Consider the following 24,886-nt stretch of genomic DNA (forward strand, 5'->3'; position numbering starts at 1 on the left):
TGAAGCAACGAATGATTCTAAATGTTTAAATAACTATGGTGGTATTACTCTTGAATATATATTAGGTAAGACAATGGCGATCTGTGTTCAGTAATTAATTGCAACAATTGGAACTACACTTACAAACCCTATGATCTATATGTCGTGTGACTGAGGAGGAATTGTGATCGAATCAGTGGGTAGTCTGAAACCGTGTAAACGTACGACTGCTGATCAGTTGAAGTAGATCACAAGACCAACTATTAAGATTTTTTTTTTCTAGGGTTTTTTGCACAGCGTAAAATAAAAAATTCCAAAATTAAAAAATTGAATAAAATAAGAAATCAAAATGGGGAACTTACGTAACAAAAAGACAAATACTGTGGAGTTTAAACGGGATGCTAAGTACATGTCTAGGTACAATTCAGATCCATTAAAATGTTTTCAAATGTGACACACACACACAGATAATACAGTAAAACAAATCTCAGAGAGACCTGGGTGTGTGTTGAACCTCGTTAGGTTTGATTTGGTTAAAGATGTTCATCAGTCTCTGAGCAGCTCTCTGCTGCTGGATCTCCTGCACAGAGAACAGTCAAAAATAACTTCTGTCACAATTACATTTGTGATCATGACTCAACTTTCAAAGTTATTGTAAATGGTTTAAAATGTTTATTTTGATGCGTTTTCAACTGTTCACACCTTAAATTATGTGATCACAAGTGGACCTTAAAAATATTTGTATCATTATTATGAATAGGTTCTAATGTTACATCTTGACAAAAGTGAACTACTGTTTATAACCTGTGTGGGCTGTAATAAAAAATAAACCCTGTAATAATGTGGTTAAACCTTTGTATCCAAGTTAAAAAACCTTGGACCAACCAAAAACAAAAGATCCGACGGGAGCATGTAGAACTGTGTGCTGTGAAGAAATAAGGCAAATAAGGCACAGAATCAAAAGAATCCAGAAAATGTAAATAAATGTCGAGTGCAAATTATTTTGGCACCAAATTGTCCAGTAAACTTGAGATGCAATGACACAGTAACGACTAGCGATTGTGCCCGATGAGACTGGTGGAATGACTGTGAAAAGAATAGACAAAATAAACACTGATGTTATGGTTGTGCAAGGAACAGGCACGCCAAACTATATCTGGTCATTAGATTTGAACACTGGTCCACCTTTGAGTGTCCAAACAACACTGCTTAGCAAAATAACATATTTGTTAAAAATGCCAGACCAAATTCAACAAGTCGATAAACTGCATCTAACTTTGCGTTTAAAGAACACTCCAGGGCAAGACGTTGATTTTGATAAGGTGCACAAACTGAAATCTCAACAAATTCTAATACAAGACATAATAACAGATAAAGAGAGCACATCTGTCGCTACTGTCAAGGTTTCAGAAGAAGCAGAGAGATTACATGCAGCAAGTACGGTGATCCATTTTTTATTAGCAAAACAAAAAGGAATGTCATGGCATCGACTGGGTGTAATATCTACCGTAGCTGCATACAGCCTTGACTGTGAATGGCAATCAGATAACACCGACTACGTACAGCCATTCACTGAACTTTCCACTGAAAATGTCCAAATTCTACTGACAAAAGAAGAAGAGAACCTTTTAGCAGAGATACCGACAACATTATTGTTGGTCACAAGGCAATGCAGATGTAGTACAATTACTAACGTGCAAGCCAGTAAGGGTAACACATGATTGTTGTGGTATATGTCAGCTCTACTGCATTCACAATGCTATATCTGCTGAGCTAGTTTTGCTACATCCAAAATTATCTTTGGGTCCAAAATTTAGCCATCAATTTATTTAAGGTTTTTCCTAACTTTTAGACATTTTCTAAGTAATATTGTCTGTTTAGTATGAATATTTGCCTTTATAGGATATATATATATGGTTTTCCTTAAAAAAAAATTATTATATTTTCTATATTTTTTAGTTTTAAGTTACTTTTGTATTGCTTTGCTTATTTGGTTCTATGTTTCTGAAACTATTTTTTTTTCTATTTCTACTACTGTACTGTACTAGGTTCTTATTGGACAGCCCAGTTGTCAATCACAAATAGTGCCATGCTGCTACATAGAACACACATGCCTTACAAATAATCCCTGTCACTGTTTCAATATCACTTCAATGACAAGTGTAGATATGTTCCATGTACTGTATGTACTGTTTCACAAAAAGAGGGGTGAGAGACATATATTGATGTATGTAAGGGTAACACATGATTGTTGTAGTATATGTCAACTCTACTGCATTCACAATGTCATAAGGGCATCAACAGGAAAAGAAAGTAAAGAGGAAGTGAGAGAAAGTGATGTAAGGGTTAGATCAGACAGTCAATACTAAGTAATATTGTCTGTTTAGTATGAATATTTGCCTTTATAGGATATATATATATGGTTTTCCTTAAAAAAAAATTATTATATTTTCTATATTTTTTAGTTTTAAGTTACTTTTGTATTGCTTTGCTTATTTGGTTCTATGTTTCTGAAACTATTTTTTTTTCTATTTCTACTACTGTACTGTACTAGGTTCTTATTGGACAGCCCAGTTGTCAATCACAAATAGTGCCATGCTGCTACATAGAACACACATGCCTTACAAATAATCCCTGTCACTGTTTCAATATCACTTCAATGACAAGTGTAGATATGTTCCATGAAGCATTGGTCAAAGGGATTATACCAAAATAATAATATACCATTATACCATATCAAGCATAAGCCAAAAGATGAAAACAAATTTAAAACACCACTGTGCTAAAAACAAAAGAAATACAAAATTCTAACTCTATGCCAGATACACCTATATCATCAAAAGGAAGTGTTGGTCGAGTCCAAAGTGGGAAGGCCCATACCAGGTCCTGCTGACGACGCCTACGGCCATAAAGATTACTGAACGATGCATTGCAAGAGACAGAGGTTCTTGGTACAGGATCCAATTGGTCTGACTACAAAGGGGTGTAGCTATTACAGAAGCTATACGTCTCAATGTTGGTGAAGCAAGGAGATCCTCAGCCATTTAACATGATTACTGTATTGGGCAAACCACAGTCCTGCAGACATAAGATGATTGACAAAGAGAGTGAAGTGCTGGTAACCTCTCATCTCAAAATGATGACGACAGAAGATACTTGACTCAAGCCAAAACCATGGCACCCATTCCGTAGATTAGGAGTTCCAATGCGACACTCTGTGTGTGTATTGATAGTCACAGGAGTCGTCCTGGTGCTGCCTATCGTACTCACTCTAAAAGACAAAGAGCTACAGAAAAACAACACCACCACTGACCACCCATCAATGATGAAAGATCCAGCAGAGCAACAACATTCACACAAGAGAGTAAAAAGAGAAAACAATGAAGCAACGAATGATTCTAAATGTTTAAATAACTATGGTGGTATTACTCTTGAATATATATTAGGTAAGACAATGGCGATCTGTGTTCAGTAATTAATTGCAACAATTGGAACTACACTTACAAACCCTATGATCTATATGTCGTGTGACTGAGGAGGAATTGTGATCGAATCAGTGGGTAGTCTGAAACCGTGTAAACGTACGACTGCTGATCAGTTGAAGTAGATCACAAGACCAACTATTAAGATTTTTTTTTTCTAGGGTTTTTTGCACAGCGTAAAATAAAAAATTCCAAAATTAAAAAATTGAATAAAATTATTATGTCCATAGCCCGATGTGAACAGAACCGGCTGCCCCGTAGAGGATGGTGTGAAGATTGGAACACGGTAGCAGGATATACAGGTCAATGGATTCCCACAATGTCAGATAAAAATGTGTACAGAGACAAAGACATCTGGAATCAATTGAAAATCCAACACCCAAAATCCGATCACTATGTCCCTGAATTGGACTAAATTACCAACGGGGAGTAATTGGAAACTCTCTGGTAAAACAAATCAAACTGAAATATATTTGGTCCTTGGAGTAGATTAGACTGGAGTAGATCTAATGAGATTCATTAGAGTAATAATTAGGAATGAAATAACGAAACCTGACAGAACTTAGTTGACACCTGTAACTCAATCTTCCCACCAATTTCAAATAAAACTAAAACAGGAGCATTTACTCCTCATAAACCCAAAGGAGACTATGTGTGATTTGAAAGTGAATGTGTTATGAAAAACCTAGCCTAAGGAGCCATAATGCAGAATAAGAGATTTTGGAATTCATCAATGATAAACAGGAGGGAAATGTTGGAAGAATTTAATTTATTATCATTGCTTCATGTTGTACTGTCGCTTTAAGTAACTGTTTGCTTCTCATATTATAATCTAGTGTGTTCAAGACTGATGGAGAAATTACCAGACACAGCTACACCCACATTCACACCCACCTTCTTACTCCATACCCATTCATATACTCACACACGATCACATGATATGTAATCTGATATTTTTATAAACTCAATAAAAGTGCAGAGGAAGGGTGTGGCTACTCAGAGTTGATGAGGAAGCTGCACTATCCCCTTTCAAGTAAAAAAATCAAGACGTCTTTTGTATTTTTTTTGTGTCATCATATATGTTAGAATAAACCTGACAATTGGGACAAATGTTGGAACAGAATTAATACTGACCCTTAGACAGAGTTGCAGCGCAGTGTCTCCAGGAAAATACCTCTGCCAGACTCGAACCACCTCCGGTTTGAAGGCTTTGACCACGTAGACTAGACCTGTTCTGAGTACGTCATTCTCTGCCCATGTGCAAAGAGCTCTGCAGCCCAAACACAGCCCACCATCAAGAGAACCCTCCTCACTGGAAAGAGGCTGCAGCAATGCTGACATCCCCTGAGTTGACCAGCAGGGGGGGAGAGTGCTGGGGTCTGAATCCTGTAAAGTATAGACACTGACCTCTTCACCTCCTATAAGTGCAGAAATATAATAATGAAATATGTTCATTTTGTTTTCCTTGAAGCATCTCTAATCATTTATTGTTTTTTGTTTTTTTTGTAATTTAACAGTATCCTCTGTCTATCACTGTGGGTTTTACTGGTTCTGTCCTGTCTGGACAGTGTGGACTGTTATTGCTATAGATGGACTATTCTTTATTTGATTACAATAAGTCAGTGTTCAGTCAGACTCTACAATACAACAACAAGGTCAATGCATTTAAGATATAGGTGTTTTAATTAAATAGTTCCAGAAGAGAAATTACCAAAGATGGAAACAGGAGTGAAGGGAACGGATAGAGCCAATCTCATCAAGTTATTCCTCTCCATTGCTGCGAACACACAAACACAAACAAGCACATGCATACACAGACACAAAACAGCAGATTAAAAAAGGCCCAACATTTTCAACATTATCCTGTACAAACCCAGTTTGAAAATGTTACCTGAATAGTGTGGAAACAAACTGTCCATGGAGGAAAATGATGAACTCTTCACTGCAAAACACATGATTACTCTTACAATTATTATTATTATTATTATTATTATTATTATTATTATTATTATTATAAGAAATTATATGACATGACAGAAAAAGGGCAATATGTGTTAGAAATCTACAGACTATGTATGTATATATGTAACTGATTCTTACAAACCTTCAGGATTGATAAAGTTCTGTAACCTGTGGAAGAATTAGAACAAGCTCAGCTGTGTCATCAATGATAAACACAACTATTACATTATTATTACTAGATCTACAGTTGTGTTACTGGCAAAGATGGGGGAAACATTGACACTCACGAAGATCTGCGGCTCATGGACCTAGCCCAGCTGTTCCAGGCTGAATGAGTGGGACTCCACATGTCCTGTACAGTACGTGAAGTAGCAATTTAGTTCAGAGACATCATAAACACCACATCTACTGTACTATTGACTGTCATCAGCCAAATAAAGGACACAACTGATGACATTAGAATGGTTTCCTATTAAGTACCTTTTTTTTCTCCCAAAGGCTTAAAGTGATCTCTATATAGATGAAGTAAACTTTAAAGTAAATTTCACAAATTTACCTGAGGAGAAATCATCTGTTTCTGCAACACATCTATTGGTTCAAAATCTAAAAGAACAGAAATTGAGAAAATGAGAAAAGTAAAGTAAAGTATTTAATAGATGGAATATTTTCATTTTTATCAAACTCTCTATCTCCATCAAACTCTAAGAAACAGAGCCAGTCCAGGACACCACCTAAACTAGAGTATACAACAAAAATGGACATGCTACATCATCTCCTACTGAGGCCACTGCATATACCAGATGTGCCCTAGGTAGGGCGTGAACTTTTTCAGTTTTGGCCAATAATACAATAAGAGAAACTTCTCTGTTTGGGTTGTGTCAATCAGAGATGGTTGGGTTTATGACCGGCATTTACTAGACATGGTAGCTAGTTACCATTCTAACTGGGCCAGACCATTGTTCCCATGAGGGTGGTATTTTACCTACCAATACCATCCGTGTTATACTGTAGGGCCTAATGGGAGACCCATCAGCTGGAATCAGAAATGTCAGCAGGTCCAGACCCAGACCCAGGACCAAGCTCTTCTGGTGTATGCCCAGACTTACCAAGCTGACTAAGGCTGGTTGATGCTGACCAACATGTGGGTTCTCCTCTGAACCAGCGTTGCCTTCTCCAACAGCCATGGTATGAATTCAGCTTCACGTCCTCCAGATAATCAGGGAAAAAGACAAATATTCCAGGTCATTGAGGTTCCACAATTAACACCAGTAGATGATAAAGGAAGAGCTTTGGTTCCTTTATCTTGGGTTTGTAATGTTCAAGACCTTTCTCAAGTCTATGTTAAAATACAATTGATGAAATTCTACAAACGTAGGATATGTGTTAGATTACATCATCAAGTCCATGTTCCTCCTTGATCTTCACCGTCTTCTTGCTTGAAGTCTTTTCCTTGTTGTCCACACCAAGGTCAGAAGATCTGGGCCACTCTGCAGCAACACAGTTACAGTTAACAGTACTATTAACTGGAACTTTTTTTTTTAAGTTCACAGAATATCAACAGTACCTGTGCTCTTGCTAATGTCACTGAAGCTCCTCCCACTTGACAATCTCTGACCCCTCATTGGTCGACAGAGTGAGGGAAAGGAGTCTCTCTCTGGACATAGAGGAGCAGCACAGAAGGTGATGTTCTCTACACTTGATGACAGAGATCGACACCATATGTAGGGGTGGTTGACAGACATTCTGTTCCACCTAGACTTCAGGTGACGTTCACACTGATCAGAAGACAGAGGAGCTGGTTGGCTGTTCTCTAGAGAGAAGGCAGGGTTAACCAGACCTTCAGAGATGTCGTCATGATTGGACAGAAGAACAGTGTGGCTGGAGGTTCTGGATGACGTCATGTTAGGAAACAGTTCTTTTTGACTTCCTTCTTCATGGTTGTCTTCATCTTCTTCCCTTTCTGCCAAATATTCTTCTTTTTCTTCCTCCACAGAGGTTTCCTCTTGGCTGTGACACAGGTATTGCTCACCAATTGAAAATTTACGGTAGGGTAGCTCTAAATGTCCAGAAACAAAAGGAGTTTGAGAGTACGAATGTCCACTGGACACAGGGAAACTCTGATCCTTTAGACCAAAGTGATGTTGAACTCCTAGACCACGGGAGGAGAAGCTGTAAGCTACAGGTGGAGAAGCTTCCAGACTGTATTCAGCAGCAGCAGCAGACTGGGGAAACAACAGATCTCGGAGTTAGAAGTTATTGTTGTCACTTGGCAAAATATATTTATTTTGAATGTGTTGTTTTTTATGTTAATTTCTTGTCTAACTTGTTTTTCTTCATCTGCTGATTTCACTTGTTTAAATATTGTTGTAGAGCACATTTTCCATTGATTAGGTGCAGTCCTCTGAATGGGACATTGTACCTTCATGTCCTCATTGCTGTCTTCCTCTGGTTGCAGTCCACTTACAACCAGATGAAACCCTTTCAACAGAGAGGATGGAGTACTTTTACTTTTAAAGGCCCAGTTCTTCCCCTTTTGGGGGTTCTGTCCTTCATACTCTAGTCCTGTTTTGTGCAGAAATCTCCTGCTCTGGGGTGGCGGAACATGACAAGAAGCTGAGACGGATCCACACTGAGCCAGACGAGCCTCCTCCTGATGTAGACAGTCAGAGGCTGAGAGAATAGTTGCTGTGTCCATGACCAGGCTTGACAGGTCCTGAAGTTGACCCAGCTGACAATCCAGCCCCGACAGGCTGTCCTGGATCACCTGGACCTTCTCTAAGACCTCACCCACCATGCTACTCATCTCCTCTGATCTGGTTTAACATATTTAGAAAATAAACTTGTTGTATTATTATGCTGTAGAAATATGGTTTATCTTCATCTTTAAATGTTAGAACACGAATGACTTAAACAAACATTTTGTATCTTTCAGCAGAGGCAATTTTTTAAAATTCAAATTGCACTCTTGGTAACCTACCTCTCTGCTGTGGCTTTGATCCTCTTATTCTGGCCACCATCACGTTCCTCACGCTTCTTGTGCTTGTAAGTATACACACACTTCTCCTCAAACTCGTGAAGCTTCTTACGATCCTCCGAGCACAGATGAAGTTCTGCTCAGTAGACAAAAGGAAAGGATAACTAAATCACTACAGATGATTTGAAATTCAGCAGAGATGCAGAGTTGATTGTGCACTGACTCAGGCCAGATCTTCTGTCTCTGTATTTTTCCTCTGCTTCTGCATCTCTTCTAAGTGTCCTATATGTGGCGCTCAAGGCCAGGGTTAGGTGACTGAGGACAACAAGTGGTGGTGGCAGCCACGGCCGTTCCAGATAGGTCATGATGTAACGATATCGATTGTACTTCCACAGTTTGTTGGAGGTTGAGGCCATGTCGAAGTAGATGTTGCTGTTACAAAGAAAATTGTTTGGTTTTTTTTCAGGTTTTTGTCAAACTGAGGTGAAGCAACAATTAATTGTATTTCTTGTGTGAAAAATGATTCTGACTTAAAGAAGGCAATGAGGATGTTGACCATAATGATGTATTGGAAAAACATGTAGACGGCCTGAAGGAAAGGAGTGAGGAATGATGCAGAAGAACAAGGGACACCATCGTCACAGGCTGTTTAAGAAAAAAACAAACACTGAAGTTACATTTCTCTCTTTGAATTTTCTTTACTTTTTTACAAGGGCTGTCAAAATAAATGTCTTAATCACAGCAATTAATTTGTGCACTCAAAACCACTGTAAATAACTAACAATCAATCTCTCCAGCGTAGACTTCTCCATAGATCATCCAATACGGCTGGAAAACCACATCTCTGGCCAAACTCCATGACGGCTCTTCATCTGGGGACAGGATTGCTTTTCTGGAGACACCAAAGCTCAGCAGGACAATGGCCATCATCACCACGATGAAGAACATATTACTGGTCTTAGAGAATCAAGAATAAACAATAATTTATACATAATAAAAAAACATATTCAGCAGGGTTTTTTGAAGCTTACCATCTTGGTAATCATGGTGAGGTAAGGACCAGCGTGCTGGTTGACAGCCAAGAGCTCTGTTAGCCTGATGAACCAGAAGATGATGTCAAGACAGTAGGCCAGCCGTCCGGCTGTCCTGTATGGATCAGGATACCACCGCAAAACTAGTCCAGACAGAAACAGCAGAATGGCAACAAAGTCGGATATGTTCCAGTACTCTGAGAACCAAATCTTCAGCTTGTGGCTCAGTTTCCTAGGCTCAGACATGAGAACCTAATAAGGAAACATAAAACAGTGATTTTATGTTAAATATTCAGAAAATAGAACTTTACATTGACTGATTTCATCTGTACACATATATATGTACAATTTTCTTTTACAGAAACATTTTTTTTCTTTTAGCTTAAGATACCTTCTGTTAATGAGACTGAGATGGCGTTAAGCCCATATCTACAGACTTACAGTCACCTAATTTTACAAAGCTGTTCCATCTATATTACACTGCTAGCTCATTGCATATTTATAGAAACCCAACCTCAAAAACTATTATCGTCACACTGTAACGGCATGTTAGCAAACATAAATCCTTGTAGTTGTATCAGTTTGTAAGAGAATGGTATTGCAACAAGTTTTGGGGACAAGAAAAGACTTAGGGGCCCTTCACTGAAAATGCAAATATGTCCTAAATCTGAAATTCCTATTATTATTATTATTATTTGATGTTAGAAACAATACAAGGCCACAGTGTGGAAGTGCAGTTATCACTCCTGCCTTAAAGAAAGGAGATCACTGGCTGAAGCCCTGGTGGTAACCAATGGCTTTTCTGTAGTTTTATTTAATGTTTTTCTTGTAGTAACCGTTGAACACTATATTGATTGAACACTATATTGATTACAAGTATTGTATATTCGTCTTTATAAATCACACCAAAAAGGACTAGGGAACTGTTCAGAGTGTATCCTACAGGGTGAGTTGGGAGAATTGAGAATTGAAAGAATGTGGAAGTTAAAGAATGAAATCATGGCTTTTTACAATTAACAATGTTTTAGTACTCTGACCTCTCGGACTTTCTCCACTGCACTGGACATGATGTAAGCAATGACCAGCCACTCCTGGATACTGGGCTGATCCCCCATCTTCACCAGAACCACAAAGGAGAACAACATGAGGAAGGCCAGGTAAAAAATCTTAGAGAAAGAGGAACACAACTGAAAAATACAGTCTTGACAAAGGGTTAACAAAGAATTAAACCAGTGTGTGTAATGATGCCACCTACTGTGTGAAACCAGAACTTGACCACAGGAGCAGTATAGAACTCATAAAGTCTTTTGATCCAGGAAAGGCAAAGTGTCAATGTGGAGGTTTTCATTTCTGATCCTGAGCTCGACCCTTTGAGATTGGAGGCAAGTCCTTCTTGTGAATCCTTACCCACCTACAAATAAGAATTAAGCAGGACAGTAGACCAGAAATAAGAGCCTGGTTTTGATGAAGTCCATTTTAGTACTGGTTCTGGTTTTAAAGTAGAGCCAGTATTTACCATTGGATCTGATTTCACTGAGTCCAGTGAGAAGAGCATGACTTCATGAGACTGAGGCACATGGCACATTTCAGCTTTACTTTTAAACTCCAGCAGGAAGACAGCAGGGGGCAGCAGAAGGCTTAAAATAATCTGAAACGGTTTTTAAAAGCTTATTAATCATTTTTTACTCCTGGCCTGTCCAGCATGAAGTCAATAATCTCAAATAGTCACATTACAACATACAATAAGAATATTTTCCTGAACTATACAACACTAGAGTTATTCAACATTTCTAAGCATTTGTGTGTGTTTGTCCCAACCCTGATGACAGAGTTCTTTCTCATGTTAAGTGGACCAGTCCACAGATCAGTAAGCAGTGTCTGAGTGCAGGAGTGTGAGACAAAGGTTCGGTGGCATGAAGACACCGCCATCTGCAGGCACGTGAAGTGACTCCATGCCTCCATCTCAGAGGTCAGCAGCTTCATGGCCATCTGCTCATTCTGGTGAAATGCACAGTCCAGAAAGTCCACAGCCAGCCGACCAAACTCTCTGTCACGCAAACATACCAAACAACACTTTCTTTCAAGAACACTTAAATTAAGATGTCACAAAAATCCGAAACTAGATGTGATGGACAAACAGAGCTGTTTGACTCACACCCTGACGTCATGGACTCACAGTGAATACTCCTTAAATCTCTCACTGGCATTATCATCCATGCCACTTTGTCGGGCCTCAACAGACATGGACCGGTACATTTTGCAGGCCACCGTTGCACGAGCCAGTGCCTCCTCCCCATGCTGCCACAGGAAGAGTGCCATCTCTTGGCGCTGCTGAAGTACTGCCCATACAAACAGATCATTATAGTTAAATGGAAAAACCAGCAGGGGTAGAACATGGAGTCCAGAGCTGTGGGAAGCTTCTGGGCTGCCCATCTGGGACAACTCCTGGTCCTGAAGAGTAAAGTAAGGTTACTAAGTAAAGCTACTGTGGGTTAGGTGAAGGTTATTATTATAAATATCAAAACATTCAATGTAAGAGGTAAATTAAATACAAACCTTGGACCTATAAGGCTGAGCAGTTCTGAAGTGAAGATCCTGTAGACTCCTGCTCCTTGAGGAGTTTGGAGTTGAATCTCTTCTCTGATTGGACAATGACCTTGTGCTGTTCTGTCAAATGAGGAGAGAGTGTTACATTTGACTCATTTTATTTTTATTTTTCTGTGAAGATATAGAAAAACATTGTAATTTGTTTAATGCTGTTTGTGTAAGAGTTAATAGAAGACATAAGTTGATGAGAAAATCTCACTTTGAGCTGGCGGTTATAAGCTGCTCTGAAGTTCTTCCTAGTGTACGTGCTGCGATAAGCTCCTCCCACCAAATACTCAATCACCATGCCGATGTCAATGAGAGAAAGACGGTAACCTGCAGGGAGAGAGGACTGTGCACACGCATGTCCAGGAAAAATATAAACAATTACAAGACTACAGGATTTTTTGAGAGCTCGTTTCGTTCTCCTATGATCTGACACTTTCTCATTCCCATCTTTACCTGTTTAACATCTTCAACAAGGTGTCGCAGAAAACGATCAGTTTGACCCTGAGGCTGTAAGATAAAACAATTTAATCACAATAAGGTTCTAAGATTTATCAACGTATTCAAAATTGTGATAGGGGCTTTAAAACTGTGTTTTGTAATAACCAAGAATAATTTCAATTAAAACATATATATTTTTACTCCATTGTGGGAAAATTGCATTGATATGTAATTTTATTTTCTTTGTTATTTATTATCTGTTTGCAGGAATCATAGCATTTAAATAAGATAACAGAGTTTTGAAGGAATAATTGAGGATGTGGGATTTAAAGTATTAATTTTATATTTATATTGTATTAACCTAAAAAAGATGCTGCAGAAAATGTTGGCTCCCTCTGTGAAGGTGAAGGGTATTAGGGGTACAGGTAGGGTTAAGGTATTAACACTAATGTACTAAGACTGACTTTACATACATTCCTCCATTTAAAGACCAAGTAAAGTCCATTCAGACAAATGTTTTTGTGCGACACAAATTAAAAAAGAGTTGACTTTACGAGGGGTAGAGGATAAATGACAAACCGTGTTATAGAGGTCCTCCAGACGCTCCACAGTCAAGAAGCGACTCATTGTCATCCCATTATCAATCAGTAGCTTGACAAAACTGACTCGGTCCATCAGCAGGGCGTCCAACATGGCCTGTTCCAAAGATCCCATCTGAAAAAGCAATAATAAAACACTTATATAGACTAGAGCTGCAGCTGAATGCTAAACTCTCAAAAACATTTCTGGACATTTTTGGAACCAAAATTCAGAAACACTAGAATAAAGCTCAGAAAGATCCTGTAAGTATTGCACAACAAAAATAGCTTATTTTCTTTTGGGTTTAAATGTTCCTTCAAGAGTTGTTTCTTCCTTCTGTTAGTTACAGTAATAAATATCTATTAATCTGATTGGCCAAGGACAAATTCACTTCTGATTTGACTATATAATAAATAATGAGTTTTTGTTGATGTTCAAGCTTCAAGGACACTTTAAAATTCAGAAGAAAGTAACATTTGTTCATTCATAGTCCATAAATGCTTAATGATAAATGGTTGTCAATGTCAAAAGTGTTGACAGTAATACAGGTAAAGTAATAGGTGGGGAGTTCTGACCTGCCAATGGCGTCCAAACACCAGCACATCTTTCTGAGCAACGTCTGCTCGGTCCCAGGCCAGAGTCATACTGAGCTGTTCTGCAGGACTGGCACCCGTTCCTGCTCAACAGCAGAATTCAACACATTTGAACAACACCACTCTATTTTCATGAGCCGTTTCCTTCTGATTTGCAGAACATTGTTAATCTTGTAATGTTATTAAGTGATGTTCATTTAAGCCAGTTGTTCACAAACTTTTCAGATGGGGTCACTTTTTACTTTATGCTTTATGTTTGTTGTTCCTGCAAAATAATTTTTCTCACTAAGCAACACAATACAATTACAAATCATCGACATTTGCCTACGATGGGACAAATAAAGAAAGTAATTTAATTTAAATTAATTTATAGGGAATATGTAGGAGAGTGGTCCCTAAGTATGGTTAATTGGTTAATTTTGACTCTGAATGTGACTGGTGGATGCTATGTATGCAGTCCTTAACCTGCATGTTTGTGACAGCATGTGACAGTTCCCTTGTCCACTGCAGGACCGCATTCCTGTAGTGGACTGGTGAACTGTCACATGGTGTCACAAACATGCAAGTTAAGGAAACCCGATCTCACGAATAACGGAACCTGATTCAGCTCCTCCGCAACCCTGTAAAGGATTTGCTGTAAAACATAAATGCCATGCTCTCCTGCACAACTGTATGTAGTAGCTCCGCCTTGCCCTATTTTTTTTGGGGGGGGACACTTGATTTAAACTGTCTTCTAGACATAAACCATGAGTGTTCAATGTTAATGCTGTGGATGTAACTAAAATTCTTAATAATGCAGAGAAGTAAAAGATACCTTTAAGTGTAGCAGATAAAATGGAAATGTCAGGGGCAGCCTGATCCTCTGACTCTGAGTCAAAGATTGTGATCTGTGGTCCAAACACAGAAGATAAAATCAGTTCACAGCTTATTTTCTTGACTTTGTTTGGCTGAAGGTTGACTCACTGCTTGTCTGTAGTCCATACACTGCAGAAGAAGACTGTAGAGATGGGAAGCTTCTGCCGCATCTACCGTAAAGACATCTGAAATTCTGAGCAAAAAATCCTGCTCGATGTCTGAGACCAGCTTCCTGAAAGACAGGCCGAACATCTATGTCATGTACAGTGACACACACAAACAGGTAGAGATTCATGTCACACAAACTATGAATGGCTGCGGTCAGTATTGGTCCAATATTGGTCAAAGTGACTCCATGCCTCCATCACAGGATCGAACACATGCCTGTGGTTAGCTGTCTGCTTGTGTAAAAAGGCCAGAAGGTCTGCCGCTCTGCCTGAACCTTCAAAGATCAACACGGGCACAGGGGGCGCTCTGCTGACGTAATCCAACACTGTGGACACCAGCGCTGGACCTCCCTCAATCACCACACAGAGAACTGGGACTCCGTGGTTTAGACCTGAGGAAATACCAGGAATGCATTTGTACAAACACACACACTATGACATCATCACACAACCAAGCACCGACTGAGAACACACACACACAAACTCACGGGGGTGTATCCTCTGCAACTGGATCTGTTTCTCCAGGTTCCTTCTCAGACCTTGCTGGCAGCCATATTTTCCCAGAGTTCCATCATCCACCAGAAGGAAGTGGGAATGGAAACGGTTGAGACTTGCCCTCTTACTCAGGGGGTTTCCCACAGGCTGGTATGGTCTGAACACCTGTATGATCATCATTATCATCAGACTCATCATTCTGACCATTATCCTTATTATCACTCTCACATCAAAACAACCATCAGGTCTGCTTACTGACAACTGTCGTGAAAAATATGGCTGCCAGACCAATATTGGTTAAAATTTCAGGATCGGACAATGAAAAAAAAAAACTATAGTGGATCAATACAATCCAATACCTAAGCCCAAAAGCTCAACAAAAATTTGTGCGACATGCCGTAAACAGGAACACTACTGCCTCAGCAATAGTAGCACGCGGCATCCGGGAGGAGAAAAGAAAGTATCGGATTGATATTAGTATCCTGCAGATACTCCAAGTTGCAGTATCAGTATCGGACATAAAAAAAGTTGTGTCAAGCCATCCCTAATTTACCCACTTGACAAAAGACATAGACCATAAAGAATCTCCCTCAATGTGTAGTGAAGTAAAAGTCACTTTTATGCTTCAACATTAGTAAAGGAATTCATTTAACACTTACATCTCTTCCAATAAGCTCCATGTTGTTGTCAATCAAACCCCATGAGGTCAGACCTACTGTGTTTCTCTTCCTAAGTTTGTGACTCCCGAATGTTTTCACAGCCTCACCCACGTACTTAGACACACCTGCAGAGAAGGTGAGGAGCTGCTGAATGAACAGTAAATATAGATTCTTCTACACTTCCACACTAGAGACTGAAGACACACCTTCATGTTGTAGAAGACAAAAGTCAACAAGCATCAATAAAACAGAGTAAAGGCATACAATGCAGGGAGTTGTTAGGTTAGCAGTAGTTCTCAAATGGGCAGTGGTGGTTTAGTGGTTAAGGAAGCGGACTTGGTTCCGGAATGCTTCAGGCTCTAGTCCACCAGCTGCCAAGTCACTCTTAAAGCTGCCCCCTGTTCACTTTGGTGATGGGTGAAGCAGAGGTCACATTTGGTTGTGTGCCGTGGTGTGCTGTGTCACAATGACAGTGACACAGCACACACAAGTGACAAGTATTTCACTTTAAACAGTGGGGCGGGTCTCCCTGGGGGGGAGGCGCGGTGAGGTGCCGGGGTTAGGGGGGGCGTCAGTGGCTTCCAATAGAATATGGCACGCTGTACATAAGTGTACCATTGTTGTCATGATTAAATGATAAATGATACAAAAGCCTTCAGTCACTAGGTGGCAGCAACTCATACTGTGGTTTGTACAGATAAAAAATATACATGTTATCAGGTTCTCAATAGTATTTCATTTCACACTGGTGTGGTTTGGAAGGAGGGGGTGGCATTTTTCTCCCCAAGGGATGGCATGACACAAAATAATTACCAATGTGTTATAGAGTGTCAGAAAAATCCTAAGGACTGTTGCATGTGTTATATTGCGCAGCCAAATAATGAGCCTAGTGTTAGATCTAACCTGTGTTGACGCCATCCGTGAAGATCCAGGCTCCAGTGCTGAGAGCAGCTGTTATCAAACCTCGGCTGAAGCTGTGCTTGACTTTAGGAGGAAGAGTAAAGTTTTGTAATCCTCCATGAACGCTCAACAGTAGTTTTGGTTTCTCCATCTGCCACTCCTTCAACATTAGCTGAAGCACCAGTTCTGCTTTGGAGTCTTCAGCCACTCGGACGTACTAAGAAGAAAACAACCTTTGGCTAAATAAATTTAGCCAGAATAAGTTTACTTTCTTTATCAACATGTTAAAATGTATAGCATTATGATTCAAACATTTCATAGAATACATACATACATTTTCCTTATGCAAAAAATACCCTATATGATTTAATATATATTTTATCTATACTTAAAATCAACTGGACCGCCACATCTCCCTGGACCTGTCTGGTTCATTGAAGTGAACCTCCTGTGTGTTAATTCTTGGGCCTAGGAACCAACCTTGGCTCGACACACCCGAGTGGCAGTGTCCTGAAAGTCAATGGTGCCATAAGCATTAGTGGGACTGGCTTTGGTGTGGTGCTCTGTGGACCAGTCCTGATCCACCTCCTGTTCAGGACCAGGACAGAGAGTGAAGGGAGGAGGTGAGTCTTTCCAGGAGTGTTCAGCAATCAGGCGACCGCAGCAACATCTGACCAATCAGAATACAGAGAGAGGGTTTTTAAAATTCAGCAGTTTCTATTAGTATTTTCTACTGTTTCTGTTCAATATTTTGACTTCGTAAAAACATTCGTAAGAACTGGAATCATTAACAAGAGAAAAGACCAGGAATGCCTGAATATTATAGAAGCAGAAGTAGGTTTTTAGGACAGTTTTTTTTTTTTTTCTTAGAAACTGTAGATCATGGATCAAGGGGCAGGAACAAAGGTTACTCACATTTTTACCACAGAAGATAATAGGAAACACTAAGGACAGTACAAAAGACTATGTCTATATTGGTCACAAGAACCACAGACGATATTAGACACATTGTTTTTTTGAGTTGAGTTTAATTAAAGGTTAGAAAAAGTAAATACGTTTGGCCATTGTTGTGATTAAAGACCCAAAGGACATGGATTTAAACTGAGTCAAAACATTCTTTGGCTGCTTCCTCTACACTTCCTGTTGGTATTATTGACTTCCTTTTAAATTCAATTAGTTTTTGTTTCTCTATTGTTATAGTTATGTTTCTTGTTTGAAACGACTCAGACAACAAACACACAAACTGACAATAAATAAATACTCATTCTTAAACAGACATCCAATTCAAAACAACTAAGATGGGAGCTCTCTGTGAAAACATGTCAAGATAAAACCAATATAAGAAACTAGTGTCTAATGCCTGTATCAAGACAACAGGAACAAGTGATTAACAAAAGTGTCTAGGTGAACACCCTAACAGAGACAGAAAAGTAAGGAAACCAGAGGGTTAGTGGCAGAGAATTCGATTTGAACTATTCAGATGTAGATTTGTCAATGTGTGAAAAAAATCATACCTGATCAGGTTCTGGCAGACCTGACAAACTGGAACACATCTGTGGACATTACGAACAATAAGAGGAAAGAATCCAAATATATTATGTTCCTGGTTTAAGGAATTTTGAATGAATGAATGAATAAATGAAAGAAAAGAAGATAAAATGTTCACATGAACCTGTGAAGGTCTCGGGATGACGGGATAAACTTCACACAATCCCGCATGAGGAATGTTTCCTCGATCCAAGACCTTCGGGACTGAAAAAAGGGTGATGAAAAGAGAGCTACTGGATAGATTCAGAAAACCTCAAAGAAAATGAAACAACATTACAAACAAGCATCACTTCCTCAAGTGAGAAGACCCACCATTCTTAGATATCTGTCAGGAAGTCCACTGTTGCTGCTGCTTGACCAACAAAATCCAACTAAATGGAAAAAGTTCAAATTCATCAACAAGGTCCAACTGAATCAGTGAAGTTTGACTGAACCAAAGTTGACTAAAAAGTTCTACTGGGGTGAATAAGGTTCCTCTGAGTCTTTTACAGCCTGCTCCGATTCTGGTTCTGCCTCTATTGTATTTGTTTCTTCTTTGCCTCCCACCATGCTCAGATCCCAAACTTCATAAATCTAACTCCTTTCCTGTTCCCACTCATCCAGGCGTTTAATACAGCTCCTTTCTCCAGCTCTGCTCATGCGTCTCCACATGAGTCAAATTCCCAGCTCTTGTTAAACACAAACACCTCTTCCTTCCTGAGATTATTTTCAAACATATGGGAGAAGCTGAGTCACTGGTTCAAACAATACACAGGGATTTGTTTCTGCTTAGTAAAGAAATGTTTCTGCAGTTTGTGAGTCTGGATTATGAGTATATGATTTATTACTTAAAAAATAAGTAAAAAGCCGACAAACACACACCACTACTCTTTAAAATTAATACTTTAATTTTAAAATTTAAATTAAAAAAGTTTAAAAAGCATCGACTGGCAGTATTACCTTTAAAACCAATATTATCGAAAGACTCCCAGGTTTCCCATTAAAAAAAACAACCCATAACACACATAAAGATTAGCCAGCCATTGATGGGTGGGGAATTATTTAAATTAATCATTTAACACAAGAATCACATATTTTCTCAGTCATGTAAAAAAGAAAGGTAGAAGTTAAAATAGACTGAAATGTGTCTCTTTTAGTCTAATTAATAATAATAATAACATTTGAATTTAGCTGAAGAGAAGAATTAATATCTTCATGTAATTAAACACACGGACTGGTGAATTTTTGGAGCCACACGTTTGAAATATATATTTGTTGTTAACAGCTAATGGATGAATAAAATACCTGAAATTTACTAAACTGAGAGCTTTGTTAACTTATTTTTATATTAAATGTGTAACTTACCATGAGTGGTAAGTCAACAAGTCAAAATAACCAGGGCCAGATGAACCACTAATCCAGCAGGTCCTGCATGTCCAGCTCCTTCCAATGATCATTAGTGGTCTGACAGAGTCTCTCTTATCTTCAGACGTAGGTCCAAAGATCACAACGATTTTTTTTTCCAAGAAGCCTTGAAGAGTTCAGAACACACACACACGCACACAAACACACAGCTACGACCTACTCCTTCAAACACAATCAGTGTTTGTACAACAGTGATTTACTGCTGTAAAACACACACACATATGTAAATACAAACACAGTGATAACTGAGAGGATGATGAAATATTCAGAATTGTGAGCTTGTTAACGTCCAGAGGTTTACACTTGTGTTGCTTTGGCGCGAGATTCGTCCAAGACAACTTTTGACAATCTTTACCACTCTTTCTTTTTCTGTTCTGTATTTCCTTTTCCTCCTATCATTTGATCTCCTTTTCATTTTCTTTTACATATTATTTTACCTCCTTGTCACCTTTTTTCTTGCTTCCTTTTTCTCATCATCATTTACCATATCTTCCCTCTCTATCCTTCTCTTGACCCTGACTTTATCTCCAGTTGTGCCTGTACTGACAAAACTTACCTCACGGGTATGTCTATTATAACAAACGGTTTGTGAATATAATTTCCCAGTTGGATCAAAATAGTGACAAAATCTAAAAAACTAAAACTATCTAAAACTTTAGGTGTTTAAACAGAATTCCCAAAAAAGCTACTACGATGCATGGAAAGTTCTTATTCATATTTTATCGCAAATAAAAACAACTTTTTGATTAATTTAAACTTCTTTATGTTGTGTCAACTCGCAACTTGCTACAGGGCTAAACCATGTTCATGAAAATGTATTAGCTAAACTCACCTCACCGATTGCGGCACTTTTGTAAACAGTACATCCCGCGACACTGTATCAGCTTGCAATTAACAAAGGTAGAGTTTTCTGTGATTTCATAAGTCAATAATATGTTTTTATTATTAAAGCTAATATCCATTTTTAAGCCGTTATCCCACTGACCTGACGTTCCTACCTGGACATTCGGTCCGGTGTTCGGTCAGATTTGTTTGTTCTCTTATGCGCATGCGCACTACAGAACCACAATACATTACGCATGCGTTTATGCAAAGCCATTAAATTAGTATATACCTGGATTAAAGTATGTATTTTAATTAATGGTATACATTTTAACTGTTAATACAGCAAATGTCTTATACACAAACCCATGACAGCGCGTTTTCTTGATGATGCATTATTATATCCCTAGCCGCGTCAGATACTAATTTGGTTAACGATATATTTCTCCAAATTACGATAATTTAATCGACTGTGTGATATTTCAACATTTAACGTGCTACGAGCAAAAGCCCCTTTTCTTTACTTGTCCTCCTATAATCAGTGATATTTTCTTTTGATTTTCTGGCACTCTGTTGTTACAATGCTTTTACTGATTTAACGTTTAGCCGTTTTAAACAGGTTCTAGTAGCAGGATCAATAAAATCGCAGTCAACATGAATAAAACAAGAATTACGTTATTTGAATCTCTGTTGACATAAGCTGTGTTGTACACATTATGCACACATTGTTACATTCTTAAATAAAACTGTCTTAAAAAAACAAATACACATAGTATCTATCTATCACATAGTGACTATGTCATAGTGACTATAGCTACTGTAGTAGCTATAGTCACTTACTGAATCAACTACATCTTGAATCTTGCTTGCTTCGACTCTAACAATATAATTTTAACAACATTTGAACTCAAATGATAAATTGAGAGAATTTTTTTTTCTAAAATAGTTAGTTGGGAAAAATATAATCTTATGGTTTGGATTATGTCTTGGTGACTTTTGCTAAAGGTAACATTTAAAAAAGTTTTTAAAAGTTTTAAAAAAATAAATTTAAAAGACTAACCAGGTTTTTGTTCATGTAATACAATTTTATTGCATGAAATAAAGTTTTAAACTTTTTTAAACTTTCCTTTTAAACTTGATTGTTGTTTTTCAGCACACTTTTAAATCAGATATAGAAAGCAAGCTGAAGGAGCAGGTTCCTCATGATGCCAAAGATGAAAACTATCATTAGGATGAACCACAACAATCAGGTTGTGAGGGAAAGAAATTCACCAGCGAAAAACTTTCTTTAACTTTGGAAGAAATTTCAGCATCTCGGGGTCATTCTGCATCTTCTCTCTGAATTCATCCGTCTTCATCAGAGACTCGTGAACTTCGTCAAACTGCTTCACTCCTAATACCTTTTTCACTCTTTCTCTCCAGGCAACGAGCTTTGGGCGACTCTCCCATGTGTCCACACCAGTTCCTACAGGCTAAGGAATAAAATTTTTTAAAAAAGACTGACACTTAATTGCACTAAAAATATACAGTATATCCTATATATATTTTTCGTTGTCCTCCTTTTTTCTTTTTTTTTACAATAATAATTTATCATGGTTTTTTGATTCATCATTACATATCTACACAGCACTAATAATTTGCACGTTTGTAAATGATTTTTTTTTTTTCAATTTAGTGTTGAGCTACTTTCTGATTTGTGTTATTTATTTTCTAATTCTTATGCAGGTGACACAGTTTACATAAAAACCATTAAAACTAACTAAATTAATTGAGTTAAAATCTAGGCCATTGATATTATTTGATGTTGAACTGAAATGGCCTGGTCACCTAGTGGTGCTACAACTTGGGATGCATATGTTTTTGTTTTGTTTTTTTGAGTTATTGGTGTGAAACTGCATCATCAGAGCTACTGTGTTTGCAGACCAGCAGCTGAGGCGATGAGCTAGCACCTTACCTGCATCACCTCTACCACAGCGATCACATCAGCGATAGAGATTTTATCTCCAATGATGAAGGCTTTCTCCTGCAGGAACTTCTCCTCAAGCAGGTCGAGGGACTCCTGCATGTTGGTTATGGCCTTGTCCATCTTCTCCGGAGTTACTTCTGAGCCCATGACCAGAAGATACAAGGACTGCTCACACAGGAGAACATCACAGTCAAGAATCCCACACCGACCTTAATTATCACCAAACCTTCATAGCTCTTATGTAACTCTTTGAATGTTCAACGTGTAGACCAGGTATGTAAACTATTTAAAAAGTAAATGGGATTTTGTACATTAGTAACTGGAAAAGCAAAGTCTTGTTTCTTTTTTTTTCAGTGGCAGCTGCTAATGGCAAAAAAACATTGGCTATGTCAATACACAGACTGAACACTCCATAAAAAAGACCCACCCTATATTCCAGGAACACTCCATTTGGACATTTATGCTTATAGTATACACTTTTATCTAAGCAACATACAAGTGGGGGGAGGTGTCGTTAGGTGGGCACTGTGGAAACTGAACCCAGGACTCTGCTCTTTGCTTGCACGGCAGGTATGCTAACTACTATATACCTGCCATGACTATCCCAAAGGACATGACCAGAGGCCTTTTCAAACTGTACAAAACATGAACCATGTTGGACATACACCAGTGATTACTCAACTACTGTACCACTGCGAGGGTAAAGAGTTGGTCCAGTGTTCTTGGACTAGGACAAAAACTACAGTACTCCTCCTGGATCTGATGATTTACCTTAAGTACCCTTAATGTAGACTTCCCCATGGACGTTAAGGAGTGTAATTCACCTGACATTAAAGTCACTTCATTAAAGAAAATTAATCAGAGTCTGCTCATGTTCTCCCATGCATTTATCTCACTGTTAAGATAAATAGATGAATAGCCTTTGGCTGCTAGCCAAATCACAGGTTAAATAAGTAATGTTATCACTGTGATGTCAGCATTAAAAGATGTTTCAGAGTAGGTCAGATCTGAGTGGACTCTCACCCGGAGCAGAAAAACCCTGGAACAGTCAGCTCTGAGGTTCAGGTGCTGCCAAGACAAATATTCATCCACACGAGCCTGCTGCTGTAGATCTGCAGGAAACCAGTGATCAGCCACAGATGTCGAGTGTTTGCGTGCCATGTATTTCAGGATAGCGGTGCTTTAAGAGAGAGGGAGAGAGGGAGAGACGGTGGTTGCAGCAGTAGCTCAGTGTGTGTTGTTATCTTAAGTGCAATTCTGCTTCAGTTTCTTGCCATTTCTACCATTTGTTGAGAAGCCTCCAGTCTCAGTCACTTGATTTAGTTCTTTTTCATTTGATCATTACGTCAGTGTGTTAAATATGATCACATTTGGGAGAAAACGGAGGAAGAAATGTTACATTTTAGTTGTGTAGTTATGTGTGTAAGATCAAGTAAGTTAAAAGAACAATTTCTGGGCCAAATTTATATTTAATTGCATGATCAAAAATTGTAAGAAGAGAGAAACGAAGAAGAGAAATCCAACCTCTCAGTTAAGATGAAGTTCCCATCCTTCAGAACAGGAACTTTCTTGACCTGAGTTAGTTTGCTGAATTCTTCTTTGTACTGTTCACCTGAAACACAAGAACCAGAACCAGAACATCGAAAAATAATCTTGGTATTTTTTAAACTGTCACTCTCCTCTTCCTAATTATACTTCCTGGTTTTTCTAGCCATCACCCCAGCTATACTTTCCCACAGATCTTTCTGGTCCAACTGCTTCCTTTAAGTATTCCTGGGTTTACATCTATCTCTCTGTCTTTGGATTTATTTCCAGGAATTTCATTTGCTTTTGGGCTTACCTGCTCCCAGCTGCACCAACTTGAACTCAAAGGGAATTTTCACGGCCTTGGCAAACAGAAAGACAGCTCGGCAAGGCGGAGATATGAGATCCAGGTAGAGTTCAATCATTTTGGAGAGTGAAGACTGCAGGAGTAGACTTGATGTATTAACACAACTTTCCTGAGCTGACACTGTTGTGCAGCTGCACTTCAATTTATCCTCCTCAGCCCAGGCTCCGCCTCTTCACTACAGTGAAAAAAAAAACAAGGGCGGACTTACAATTTGGAAATCCAACACAATTTCTGGGTCTCCCAGAATTGTGAGGGGCCCACTTCAACAACATGCAATAAAAATACTAATAAAACTGTTTTCTATTTAAAGAATTACAAAAGTTTATCACTTAATTCATTTGCTAAAAATGAATCGAAATGCCTTTGTCATAATGATTGTTTCAGCTATGCCCTCCTTCATACAATGAACTCTTTCCTCTTACTGAGCATATGCAGACAGAATTCAGGAAGAAGGTAGCGAAACAAATTTATTGAGAATGAGTTAATCTAAATGACAGTTATTTCAGAAAAGTAGAGGAGAAGAAACGTTTCAAGTTTCATGAAAAC

At 38.6% G+C, this 24,886-nt stretch overlaps 2 protein-coding genes across 7 annotated transcripts in view; both read right to left on the reverse strand.

Annotated features, from left to right (window-relative positions):
• trpm6 (transient receptor potential cation channel, subfamily M, member 6) overlaps positions 1–20,718 on the reverse strand; it is a 24,443-nt gene extending 3,725 nt beyond the window's left edge. Inside the window, exons 1-38 of one of the 6 annotated variants that reach the window (XM_017043220.2) lie at positions 20,660–20,718; positions 19,602–19,767; positions 18,570–18,628; positions 18,382–18,461; positions 18,224–18,262; positions 17,190–17,379; positions 16,713–16,926; positions 15,810–15,934; positions 15,144–15,315; positions 14,873–15,047; positions 14,597–14,720; positions 14,448–14,520; positions 13,616–13,716; positions 13,041–13,175; positions 12,477–12,530; positions 12,235–12,366; positions 11,985–12,095; positions 11,605–11,879; positions 11,247–11,475; positions 10,945–11,076; positions 10,684–10,839; positions 10,466–10,594; positions 9,429–9,680; positions 9,180–9,354; positions 8,928–9,042; positions 8,621–8,829; positions 8,401–8,533; positions 7,843–8,236; positions 6,988–7,645; positions 6,816–6,910; positions 6,530–6,629; positions 5,980–6,026; positions 5,711–5,775; positions 5,566–5,591; positions 5,353–5,403; positions 5,173–5,238; positions 4,596–4,879; positions 477–559 (exon numbers count right to left, since the gene is read on the reverse strand). In XM_017043220.2, the coding sequence (XP_016898709.1) occupies positions 477–559; positions 4,596–4,879; positions 5,173–5,238; positions 5,353–5,403; positions 5,566–5,591; positions 5,711–5,775; positions 5,980–6,026; positions 6,530–6,629; positions 6,816–6,910; positions 6,988–7,645; positions 7,843–8,236; positions 8,401–8,533; positions 8,621–8,829; positions 8,928–9,042; positions 9,180–9,354; positions 9,429–9,680; positions 10,466–10,594; positions 10,684–10,839; positions 10,945–11,076; positions 11,247–11,475; positions 11,605–11,879; positions 11,985–12,095; positions 12,235–12,366; positions 12,477–12,530; positions 13,041–13,175; positions 13,616–13,716; positions 14,448–14,520; positions 14,597–14,720; positions 14,873–15,047; positions 15,144–15,315; positions 15,810–15,934; positions 16,713–16,926; positions 17,190–17,379; positions 18,224–18,262; positions 18,382–18,461; positions 18,570–18,572 (5,402 nt within the window). In that variant the 5' untranslated portion in view covers positions 18,573–18,628; positions 19,602–19,767; positions 20,660–20,718. The other 5 variants (XM_017043221.2, XM_017043218.2, XM_017043223.2 and 2 more) reach the window with 5 other exon arrangements.
• An 829-nt stretch (positions 20,719–21,547) lies between these two features.
• Positions 21,548–24,489, reverse strand: LOC103397404 (glutathione S-transferase theta-1-like). Its single transcript, XM_008335653.2, has 5 exons — positions 24,290–24,489; positions 23,974–24,061; positions 23,473–23,629; positions 22,438–22,614; positions 21,548–21,955 (listed from the first exon to the last, which is right to left on the reverse strand). The coding sequence occupies exons 1-5, from the start codon at positions 24,396–24,398 to the stop codon at positions 21,752–21,754; spliced, it is 735 nt and encodes a 244-aa protein (XP_008333875.1). The 5' UTR covers positions 24,399–24,489; the 3' UTR covers positions 21,548–21,751.
• Between the last annotated feature and the right edge of the window lie 397 nt (positions 24,490–24,886).

The sequence above is a fragment of the Cynoglossus semilaevis genome, chromosome Z (genome assembly GCF_000523025.1).
Source record: "Cynoglossus semilaevis isolate Cse_v1.0 chromosome Z, Cse_v1.0, whole genome shotgun sequence".
In the NCBI taxonomy this organism is placed as follows: domain Eukaryota; kingdom Metazoa; phylum Chordata; class Actinopteri; order Pleuronectiformes; family Cynoglossidae; genus Cynoglossus; species Cynoglossus semilaevis.

Bases quoted from the DNA above. Each gene is read 5' to 3' on its own strand.
- LOC103397404 (XM_008335653.2), bottom strand. From the start codon at position 24,398: ATGATTGAACTCTACCTGGATCTCATATCTCCGCCTTGCCGAGCTGTC. The intron at 24,062-24,289 runs GTAAGCCCAAAA...CTTGTGTTTCAG, and splicing joins GTTGGTGCAGCTGGGAGCAG to GTGAACAGTACAAAGAAGAA. The intron at 22,615-23,472 runs GTGAGAGTCCAC...CTGTGTGAGCAG, and splicing joins CCAGGGTTTTTCTGCTCCGG to TCCTTGTATCTTCTGGTCAT.